The 11,438-nt window shown below is 48.6% G+C and overlaps 3 protein-coding genes across 3 annotated transcripts; all 3 read left to right on the top strand.

The window, feature by feature from the left end:
• The first annotated feature begins 789 nt into the window (after window positions 1-789).
• On the top strand, window positions 790-1,931 carry DUSP13A (dual specificity phosphatase 13A). Its single transcript, XM_078624690.1, has 3 exons — window positions 790-917; window positions 1,075-1,292; window positions 1,720-1,931. The coding sequence occupies exons 1-3, from the start codon at window positions 790-792 to the stop codon at window positions 1,929-1,931; spliced, it is 558 nt and encodes a 185-aa protein (XP_078480816.1).
• A 2,021-nt stretch (window positions 1,932-3,952) lies between these two features.
• On the top strand, window positions 3,953-7,287 carry LOC144742222 (uncharacterized). Its single transcript, XM_078624691.1, has 7 exons — window positions 3,953-4,107; window positions 4,225-4,445; window positions 5,187-5,400; window positions 5,554-5,561; window positions 6,016-6,151; window positions 6,509-6,726; window positions 7,118-7,287. The coding sequence occupies exons 1-7, from the start codon at window positions 3,953-3,955 to the stop codon at window positions 7,285-7,287; spliced, it is 1,122 nt and encodes a 373-aa protein (XP_078480817.1).
• A 1,614-nt stretch (window positions 7,288-8,901) lies between these two features.
• LOC144742219 (dual specificity phosphatase 29-like) lies at window positions 8,902-10,815 on the top strand. The gene is given in 5 exon segments (XM_078624688.1): window positions 8,902-9,065; window positions 9,128-9,345; window positions 9,784-9,988; window positions 10,733-10,768; window positions 10,770-10,815. Coding segments are annotated over 5 exon segments (669 nt in total).
• Window positions 10,816-11,438: the final 623 nt, after the last annotated feature.

Genomic DNA, 11,438 nt, shown 5'->3' with positions numbered 1-11,438 from the left:
AGATTTCCATGTGAAATGCTCTTTTCAATCCTCTTTAAAGACAACCTGCATTTAAAAGAAAAAAAAAAAAAAAACATTCCAGACTCTGCAGAATGAAAGATACAACTGGTGGAATCCTTTGCTGCGCGTCAGAAGTTTTTCCTGCAGTATTTCGCTTTGCTTTTCATACTCGTAAGCGAGATTTATTCGCGCCGCACTTGAGTCTTCGATAAGCAGAAACCGAACTTAAAATAATCAGTCAATAAATGTCTCTGGGTCAATTTACTGACTCATTTGGAGTCTGAGATGAGTCACATCATTGCATCCCCATGTTCCATTCATGACCCTCAAAGAGGTTAGTTCTGTTTTCTTTTTGAAATTAGCGGAGCTAAGAGGAGCTATCATTTCTTTTGCCATGTGATGAAGTGATCCGAGCTCATTTCCTCCTCCTCCTCCTCTCAGCGGACGAGCTGTTACATTAGTTCCATAAAGGCGGCGTTACGAGGAGCGATGCCCGTGACCCGTTGTCAATAATTACATCCTATTTTCGCTGCTATATGGAACGATTCCTCTCCGTTTGAGGCGCACTGGGCCTCACAGCGGTGTGGGAAAGCGGAGTGTTTGTTGCTCTGCCTTCAGTAAGACTACACGCTAGGTTAAGCACTAAATTGGGTACCAGTCCAGTGACAGCAGATCAACACCTGCTCGTACAGATCAGCCTGAGCCGCAGCAGAAAGGAACTGCTTGAATACAACAAACATTCGGGGGCCAGTAATCGATCCGGGAGCCACAATTTAATTTAGACTTAAAATGTCAGCCCTGGGAAGCAAGAGAACAGAATATCTGTCGGTGAAGGATCTGCAGAGGATCTTGGACTCGTGCAAGCTGCCGCTCAGTCAAATCGACGAGGTCTGGCCCAACATATACATAGGAAACGTGTAAGTACACAACTTAAGGAAGCTGACTTCATGAGGGTGGCCGGCGCTGGAATGTGACACCTATAAGTTCTCGGGGCATCAAACTGCTGACTTGTTGACTTGCTGACTAACACGTGATGTTGTGAGTTCACGTCTCTCTGTCTCTTTGTCTTGTTAGGGCAGTCGCCCAAACCAAGACTGCCTTGATGAAATTAGGAATAACTCATGTACTAAACGCTGCACACTCCAAGCAAGGCAGCATAGGCAACCAAAGCTTTTATGGCAAGGACATTGAGTATTGTGGCATTCCAGCAGATGACTCCAAGCACTTTGACCTGGATGTTTACTTCCGTCCAGCAGCCGATTTCATCCACAAAGGACTGAAGGCACCTGATGGTAAGGCTCCGCCTCCCTCTGCACGCCCTCCTTGATGATATTGTCTTATAATCCAGTTTAGTACTGTTAAACACGCGATACCTTTCATGAATCCCGACTGTTCCCATCACACCATCCCTCCCTCCTCCGTCTAACAAAGGCCTTACCTTACAGAATGTATGACGTGACCACGGCTCCTTTCAGAGAAGCTATCAAGCGGAGGATGATGTTGGGATTAAAGAGACTGTCAGGATCAGCCTGCAAAAGAACCTTAAATGAACAAAGGCAATGGATTGTGGCTACTATTTTTAACTTGCAGCAGGGGGAGAAAAAACCCCAGAGAGGCCACAGCGTGAGACGGGCAGCCATGTATGATATTAATAAGACTCACTAACCCCCCCCCCCACAATGAATAAGGCTGAGGTCTGACTCTAGTCTGTTTCTTCAGGGAAGGTTCTGGTGCATTGCATCATGGGAATGAGCCGGTCATCGACCCTGGTGTTAGCGTACCTCATGATCTACCATCACCTCCCCCTGCAGCAGGCTCTGCAGAGGTTGATCCAGAAAAGAGCCATCTACCCCAACAGGAACTTCCTGGCTTTGCTGCTGGATCTGGATCTGCAGCTGGCGAAGAAGAAGAAAACATGTCAGATCCTGTGATCCAACAGACACTGTCTTTGCAACGAGTGAAAGGGACGTTGGAGCACTTTTTGGTCCAGAATAAAATGTGTTTACAATGATTGAAATCTGGTGCCACCTACAGGCCACGATGAATGAAAACGTGATCATTTATGATGCTAAGCTAATATAGCATGCTACTGGGTGAACATGTCTGGGAAAGATGACGTTCATCCCTCCTGCTGCATCGCAGACGGGGTTCAGATTGATGTTGTGGATGTTTACCGGCTTCAGGTGAACATCAGCACAAGATGCAATTCTTTTTCTCCGAGTGAAGACATCTGGTTGGAGGTTTTTTTGGCACATTTCTGTGGGGTTTTTTATGAGTCATTTACCATGGCGACGGATATCTCATGTTAGTTTGCTGCCAGAAGGACACAGTTTAATGTGAAATGACGACGTGTTTGGTAATGTGTACTACGTCAAATATATAGAAGTTATATATGGAATTGTCCTATATTCATACCTGATTGGTGATGATTAAAAGAAATCATTTTGTAAGTGGATCACTGTCAGTGCATTTCAAATTCTTTAGACTGACTACGTGAATATTCTGTCTTTGTTTCGGCGTTCTTTGATGAAATGATGAAGGGACCGGAAACTTCTGAGCTGCTTTTGATTTAAACACAAACTACAGCACAGCGCCACTGAGCTGATTCTCTGGCTGCTGAAAAAGCCGTGTCCTCTCCACCCTCCTGTGCCGGTAGCTCGGGTAACCTTTAAGGAACGCAGGAGAAGATGCCAGGATTATTTTTGGGTTGAGATTCAGATGTTAAAATAGCAAAAAAGGCGAACGCAGACAGTTGCGCTGTCGACCTACATGTAGCTCTTGTACAGTGAGCCCTTGAAAAGTGCCGCTTCCAGCCAAGGCAAGTGTCTGCTCACACTTCTTACCAATTTCTTCACAGACAGAGTTTGGAAACGATAGCTTCTGTGACATACGGCCATTTTTAATTAAACTACATCCCTGTGTTTGCGCGGTAAACATGCTTACGGAGCACTTGTGTAAAATGTGCAGTGATTGATGGATCACCACGCTCTCTGTTTTCCTTAATTTGCCTGCAAATGCAGACGAAGCACATCCGAAAGGCAAAAGCGAGACGAGTAATTCATGAACGCACCAAGAAGAGGCCTGGAGGGGGCCGTTTTTATTTGCCCTCCATGTTAACCGTGGGCACTTTCCCATACATAGCATCTTTAATTACACAGAAGTAGAGCAGGAAGGACAGGTTCGCCTGAGGCGGGGGGGTGGGTGGGGGGGTGGTAGGAAAGCAGCGCTACAGCTAAACACGTGCACCAGGGAAATCAGTACGCTGCCCTGACCGTGGGAGGGAGGGAGGGAAGGGTTGTACTTACAGATCAATGAGGAGAGAGAAGAGCCTCCAGGTACTCTGGCACATGTTGTACACACTCTCCTCTGCATCCAGCACATGTTTGGTCCGCGGCAGCTCCTTTCTGGTGTGAAGTCAAAAAACAAGGTCGTTGGAACCCATTCAATATCAGGCCTCCGAGCAGCCCGGCAGCCATCTTTTCTCCAACGACGCAGACACTCGCATGTCGTCAGCCCGGAGCGGAGTCCCACACAGCTGACTAACTGGATGCTAATATATACAATACACATTGCATAAGAAAGCCCCGCGTGTAAATTGGAAATGCACAAGTTATACTTGCCTGGAGGCGAAAAAATGCTGATGTTTATCAGCCTTGAAAACCGGTTTCCTCTGGAGATAAATAACCTACAAGAGCTACTGAGCTGTGGAGGAAATAATGAGGGCATCATGAAGTCATCCTGTAATTATGCGTTCCCGTGGCCACCGTGGAGTGGATTCACAGGCATGATGACGGGCCGCTTGAATTCTGAAAACACGTTCAGCCGCAGACTGTGTCAGTCACATGGGACCTGAAACCCCGCCCACATGCTCAAACACAGATTTCCTCACTGTGATGTAATGTCACTTGTGCGTGTGTGACAGCTTGTAGAAGCCAAAGTGGATCATCCACACATGCCCAGAGGCCTCAGCTGCTCAGCGGGCCCTCAGGGGCCAGACGGCAGGTACGAGACCCCCCTGGCCTCGGAGCTCCAGAGGCTCATGTGGACAAAAAAGGGGGCCGGCAGCCATCTGGATGAGGTCTACCACAGGGTCTACATCGGAGACATGTGAGTGGGGAGCGGGGGAACGGGACCAGTCCAGACTGGAATTGATGACAGTTAAACCAACAGGAGTTGGACCGCGTTGCTTTGAAGCTGTCACATCGTCTCCGTCTCTCTCCTCAGGTATGCTGCCAAAGACAAGCGAACCCTCCAGGCTCACCACATCACTCACGTGCTCAACGCCGCTGATGGGAAGTTCAACGTGAACACGGGGTCCAGCTTCTACCGCGACACCAACATCACTTATCATGGCGTGGAAGCCTTCGACATGCCCTCCTTCGACTTGAGCCCCTTCTTCTACCCGGCGGCCAATTTCATCAAAAACGCGTTGAGCTCGCCCACAGGTGAATCTCAGCAAAGGTCCCCCCCCCACCGCCCCGACACACGCACACCTCACCCCCGCCGCAGCGCTCCTACTCCGTTCAGCGGTGGTCGTCTCACATCGTCATTCAACAACATAAAGACAAACGTGGACGACGGAGGACACACACGTTTGACGTCAGCGTCCGTTACGTCCGTCGTGTCAAATACAAACCACCAATCACCAAACACAGGACCAAGTGAATGTCCCGACCCCGTCCCGACCCCGTCCCGACCCTGACCCCGATCATAGGTTCAGACCTCGGCCAGGGAAGTTGGTTTTAAGTGGATTTGTAAGTGACACGTTCATGAAACGTACACGGTTGCGTCGGAGGCCGGCGCCTGTCGGACTGAGATGCGGAGTTGAATTCGGTATCTGACGTGACAGTAATAAGACGAAGCCTCTTCCCTCACACGCTGGGCTGATCGGGGCCTCCCGTGTGTGGCGGGGGCCCGCGGTAATCCCCAGCAGAAACACACAGACACCAAGACAGTTCAATTACGCGCTCCTGTGCGCCCTAATCCCCCCCCCCCGGCCGCGATAAGGAAGCACAGGATTACTGTGTATAGAAACATTTGATGCAACAATGTTGAAAAACTTTTCGTCAGGACTTAGAAGTGAACTAACTCGCAGTGACGTGCACGACTTTTAATCCACAAAGGAGAAACAAAATGCAGACATGGAGCTGATCCACGCTGGGTGTGTTCTGGCTGCTGACTGGCAGGTAGAGTGTGTGTCCACTGCGCCATGGGTCTCAGCCGATCGGCCGCTTTGGTCCTGGCCTACCTCATGATCCACGAGAACATGACGCTGGCGGGGGCCGTCGGGGCCGTCGGGGCCAACAGGAACATCGCGCCCAACGCCGGCTTCCTGGAGCAGCTGCGGGAGCTGGACGCAAAGCTGCACGGCGGAGGATCGACGAGGAGCCGCGTCCGTCGGTCTGGGAACACTCTGAAAAGATAAATGTGGGAAAAACAACAACAAAACAGCAGCTTTATAAGATAAGAGCACACATTAAAAAAAAAATTAAAAAAGCTGCTGAATGCACCTTGAGCTGAGTTTCTGGTGTCAATCAGCGTCTCTGTCGGCAGCTGCAGAGGTCTGCTTGACCCCCCCCTCTAATCCCCGCAGACAGAAACTCATATTATGTGTTTTTATTATGAAGTCTGGGCTACGCAGATCATACTGGGCCACACTGGGGATTTGCTGCTATAAATAAGCAGATTTATGCTTTAAATTCTTCACATCAGGCGAAAACTATTTGATTTGATTTGGCAGCTTGACGCGGTCGTCACTTAACACCGTGATCGGGAACACGGCTGCGGCTCTGGAGTTGTCACAACAGAATTAGCTCGGCTTCTGTCGGAGGCATCGCGGGAATAAATAGTCCGGCCGGACTCTGGCATCCTCGGCTGTCTCGTTCCGTCTCGGCCGACAGCGTGCGAGCTCCTCTCCGAAGGCCGGCGGGACGCAGACGTCGCACACTGAGAAGTCACCGACGCGAGCGTGTGGGTACTAATATATGACGTGACGAGCTGTGTGACAAGTGACAGATGCAGATATGAGTCCAGAGGAGGAGCCAGAGTACCAGACACCTCCCACCTGCGATCTGCTCGGCCTTCTGCTGAAGAACAGACGTCCCGCCGGAGCCGTCGACGAGGTTTGGCCCGACCTCTACGTTGGAGACGTGTGAGTGACATTCTCACCTCGGGGCTCGGCTGCAATATGCCGATTGGAATGTGAAACCGTTGTTGCGAACGAGTCCTTTATTCGGCCAACGAGGGGAACGAATCGGTACGTCTGAGTCTCTGTCTGAAGCCTAAACTAGAAATCCCTCGTGAGCTGTTTTTACGGGGGTCTGCGGCTGGACCCGTGGGACCGCCCACCCACAGTTGGCACGGCCTGACGTCCTAACGTCCTAGTCACCCTATTCATTCGTGTCCTCCTATTCATTCCCGTCGTCGCATTGACGTGACGGAGCCACAGCAACGATGAGTTCGGCGCCAAACCCAGAGATACAACGTTCCTTGCTTCATCTGTTTTCAGGGCCACAGCCCGAGACAAGGCCCTGTTGGTGGAGGTGGGAATAACACACGTGGTGAATGCGGCCCACGGACCCCGGCACGTCGACACCGGAGCACATTTCTACGAAGACGCCGGCGTCGTGTATCGTGGAGTCGAAGCACCGGACCGTAAAGACTTTGACCTGAGTCCCTTCTTCGCTGACACGGCTGATTTCCTCCACAGCGCTCTAAATCAGAGAGGTACGAGTCGACAGGTCAGGACGTCGTGTCGAGTAGACGTAGAAAACGGCTTCGACTCCCACAGACGAGAACGTAAAACTACGCAGGGTGTGTACACGACACTGAACCGCACGGAAACCGGATTCAACGACGGACCACTTTGGTTCTTTAACACGACACCTTTGTGCTAGCATACTTTGGAGAACCAGAATTACTACCTGAGCTTCCGGATAACATCCTCGTCGCCATTTAATCACAAGGGATGACCGTAATGACAGCAGCATGGCTGTTTTCAAGGAACCGACCAACTTCTTCTCCTTTCTCTTTGGTAGAGGAACCTAGTGTAACTCCTCAGTGATCATGTTTCTCCGGTGTTGACGGGTTCAGTGTCGTGATGCCGTCTCCTGTCCAGGTAAGGTGCTGGTCCACTGCGCGCGAGGAATCAGTCGCTCGGCTGCTCTCGTCCTGGCCTTCCTCATGATCAAAGAGAGGCACAGCGTCATGGAGGCTGTCCAGACCGTTGGCAGGCACCGGAACATTCTGCCCAACGTCGGATTTCTGCACAGGAGAAGACGCCGATGACAAGAAGGGAAAGAGGAGTCCATCGCAGACATGTTTGACTTCAGGAAACAGCCGGTGTCCACTAGTCAATTTCAATTTGAATTTGTCTGTGGAAACGTGCGTGACCTCAACAGTTCTTGGACGACTCGTGATTTGACTCGGTCTCGACTCATCGTAACGTCACCAAAGACGGCGTTGATGTCCTGCATGGGAAACGGGGGACACGTGCGGCGGCGGCGGCAGTTGGAAACACGAAAGCTGCCCAAGATGTGAGGAAAGGGAGCTGAAAACACACAGAAACGCTGGCGCCGTCCTTAAAAATGTGTCGCAGTTGTAGCACAATCACCTTTAAAACAACTGACCCCCCCCCCCCCCACACACACACACACACACTCCCCCTCGCTGTACTTGAACACAAAGACACTGTTTGCCTATAAATAAACAATGCTCCGTTTATTTATTCACACTTCTGAAAATACCGTGTTTTAACTGCCGCAAATCCGGCGTCAAACATTTAAAAGTGTGACGTCTAAAGAGGTTTGATACAAGATGACAAAAATATGCCAGCGTGGTTCTGAGCATGTATACAGATTCAGGTCAGACTTTGAAAAGAGATGAAACGCTGAAGCCATCTTAATAAGAGATGCTCTCCAGAGCACACTGGGCGAGAGACAGAGAGAGAGAGAGAGAGAGAGAGAGAGAGACGCTGTCAAAATAAAAGGAATTGGATATCATAGGTTTAATGATTTCACTGTCAGAATGAATGATGGCAGAGTATGAAGATATGAGGGGGAACTGAAGGCGTCTGACGGTGTGAAAACTCTGTCTGACACGTCGGCGGCTCCATGCAGCCGTTCGCCGACGCAGCCGTCATCCCACTCTCACTTTGGGGCCTCGCGTTTAGATCCCTGAATGGACCATGCATATCATATTAACACGGAATCAAAGACATGTGCCAACCTCATCTGTCCGACATCCTGACACGTTCCCCCCCCCGAGGCTCCACCACGAACACCCTCAACGGATGTTGTGAGGCAGCGCTTACGCGCTTTCTCCCGGCGTTTCTGAAGATATGCAGAGAGGCTAAAAGGGGCTGATGTTATTTCAAGGCGCCGCTCACACTGCAGAGGGAGGCTCAGAGTGCCCCCCCCACCACCTCCACTCCGGCGAATTTGGATACCCTTTGGAAAGTGCAGAGTTTGAATAAGCGTAGCCGCCTGCCAGCGGCGGAGATTAAAGTTGTGTTGGAGGTAGATGGCAGGGACCGGCTGCGTGGACGTTTTCCCCACAGGCAGGGAAGATGGCAGCTGAGGTCAGGGACCCGCCACATCACAGGCCTAAAAATATCCTCCGGATCTGATGGCCGTCACAGAGCACTTACACAATCTGTGCCCCGACTCCAGTCTGCCAGAATTCAACCTCTGCCGCGTTCTGCTTTGAAGGACGGCTTCACAACAAGCTGGCAGAAAGTGGAAAAGACTCGAGCAGGGAAATGATCAATCTGACGGTGAGTCGTCCCGGAGACGCATGAAAACAAACCAACAGACAAAACGGAGCGTACAGGGTGAACGACGTGTTTCTTCTCTTCCACTTCAGCGACTAAATCGAGTGTGAAAGGCAGCGGCGGCGAGAAAAATGGCTTCTCACAAGTCCAAGATACATGTTAGGAGGGAGGCGGAGGACGCCGTGGAGGAGTATGTCACCCCTGGGGGCTACGAGCTGGACAAAATCCTCAACCGCGGGAGTGTGTGTTACACTCCCGTCGACGAGGTGTGGCCTAACGTCTACATCGGGGACGAGTGAGTAAAGTGATCAAGTCGATCAAGTGTTGAGTCGGTTTGACTGAGACGACGTCTGACAGGCAGACGGCCAAGGACAAATGCAAACTGAAGACGCTGGGGATCACGCACGTCCTGAACGTGGCCGAGGGCACGTGGAACAACGTGGACACCGGAGCTGGTTACTACGACGACATGGTCTATTACGGCGTGGTGGCAGAAGACGTCCCGACCTTTGACCTCAGCCAGTATTTTTACGCTGCGGCCCAATTCATAGAGGAAACACTGAGCGAGCCTCAGAGTAAGTTGGAAGTCAAATCCCCTTAAAATTCTAACTCCTTCTTCACTTTTTTTTTTCTTATAAATCAAAGTCCATTAGGTTTCCATATCTAGTTCATTATAATTTCAACTTTTCTAGAAAACTCTACTCACAAAGGTTCACATGCAGTAGATATGGACTACACCACAATAAACACTTAACATAATTAAGAGAAAAATTCATTTATGAAACGAGTGAGACATGGAAGTGATCACAAAATAAAATAACGTACAAATACTTTTACATGTTTTCTTTGGGTACGAATCATTTTTCTATTTTTTTGTGTACGTGTCAAATCAAATCTGGTTTCTCGCCCTTTAAAGGGCAAACGTTTCGCTTTGTGTGTTAAGGCCGCCGTTGTCTTGGGGACAGGATACAGACAGAATATGTGACGTGAAGACGTGACTCGTGTGTCTCCAGACAAACTGCTGGTTCACTGTGTGATGGGACGGAGTCGCTCCGCCACGCTTTTCCTCGCCTACCTGATGATCTGCGAGGACATGACAGTGGTGGACGCCATCGAACACGTGAAGAAACGGCGGCGGATCATCCCCAACTGGGGCTTCCTCAAACAGCTGAGACGCTTGGACATGGACCTCCTGGAGAGACGGAGAGGGACACAAGAGCAGAGCAAGTCTGAAGTCTGTCCGACCGCAGACAAGTCCGAGTCGAGATGGAGGTTTTAATTCAACTCGGAGTGGAGCGAGCGTGAGCTGCAGAAATTCAAACATTACTAGATACATTATTAGATACTTAAAATAAGAAAAAGTAACTTTTTAGACAATCGTCATTTTAATTTTTAATTTCAATCTCAATCAATCAATCAAGCAGATTTTTCTGCTGATTTCAAGTGAGTGACAATGTCTAAAAACAAGTTACTGGCTGGAGATGAGACACTTTCACTAGAAATAAGAGGTTTATGGCAAGATTTTTGCACGTTTTTGCAGTGCCCAGTCGTGTTTTCAAATCCAGTCAGAAAACGGGTCAAAGTCACGTCGAGTCGTTTGTGACAAATGTCAATCAAACCATCAAATCGGCATCATTCCAAGATAAACGCACGTTTCAGGTCATTTTCAGGTCAGCAGGTTCAAGTCCTTTGAGACGAGTCAGCAGGATTTTCTGGAGACCTGTTGAAGCGTCCGATCTGTTGGAGCAAGTTCTTAAAACCCAAAGTTCTTCTCATTCTGTTGACGAACGTCCTCAATTAAAGGAGAACAAGCGTGTACATGGTCAATCATAATTTATTCTTATGCTAAAATGTACAACATTTTGAAGTGACTGACAAAAGGAGAAGAGTCATAAATACAAGAATGGCGTTCTGTCTGATTGGTGTGCACATAGCCAGGTATTTCCCCCTTTTCCTCACCAGCAACTCTGTACAGGTACAAAGGCTACAAAAGAGCAATAAACAAAAACACAAGTACAAGTTGCGAATGACATGCAATTCATTAGCTTAGTTTGGTCTATTCACAGGCTCTATCCTTCTACACTTCGGTAAAATATAAATCCACCATTTTATAAAGATAGAAAACAAATCTACAGATGGAATGAAAATGTAGCTTTAAAGGCATTATGTAAAATATCAACTTTGGACTAAATTTATATTTGTCTGTATCGTTATTCATCCGTATAATCATTTACGTTTAAATTCTGCCACATTCTGAGATGTTTTAGAATTTGTTCAGGGTACAAACACTGAGATATGCTTTGTTATTTTGACAGAAATCAGTCTGCTTTATTCAACAGAAAGCTGCCTCAAGGAGATCTGTTACAAAAGACTTCAGAATTATACATACATAGCAATAAAACCTCTCAAACCCAACGCAAAACAGGACTAAGTTTACATTTTCCTTTTACATCATTAGAATTAACAAAATATAGTTTCATCTTTCTCCCCGTGCGGGGAAACCTAATAAAGGCCAGATATCTTTAAAATGGCTTGCTATTAAGCACAACACTTGTACAGTACTACTCAATGCACTGTCACTAACAGAGACTGAAGCATGCTAGTTGTCACTTTACAAAATACGTACAATAATTTAAATATACAAAGGCATGAGTATAGTACAAACTAA

Source organism: Lampetra planeri, unplaced genomic scaffold (assembly GCF_965212315.1).
Source record: "Lampetra planeri unplaced genomic scaffold, kcLamPlan1.2.h2 scaffold_914, whole genome shotgun sequence".
NCBI classification, from domain to species: Eukaryota; Metazoa; Chordata; class Hyperoartia; order Petromyzontiformes; family Petromyzontidae; genus Lampetra; species Lampetra planeri.
The sequence above is the reverse complement of the archived record's forward strand: the minus strand, read 5'-3'. Positions and strand labels throughout refer to the sequence as shown.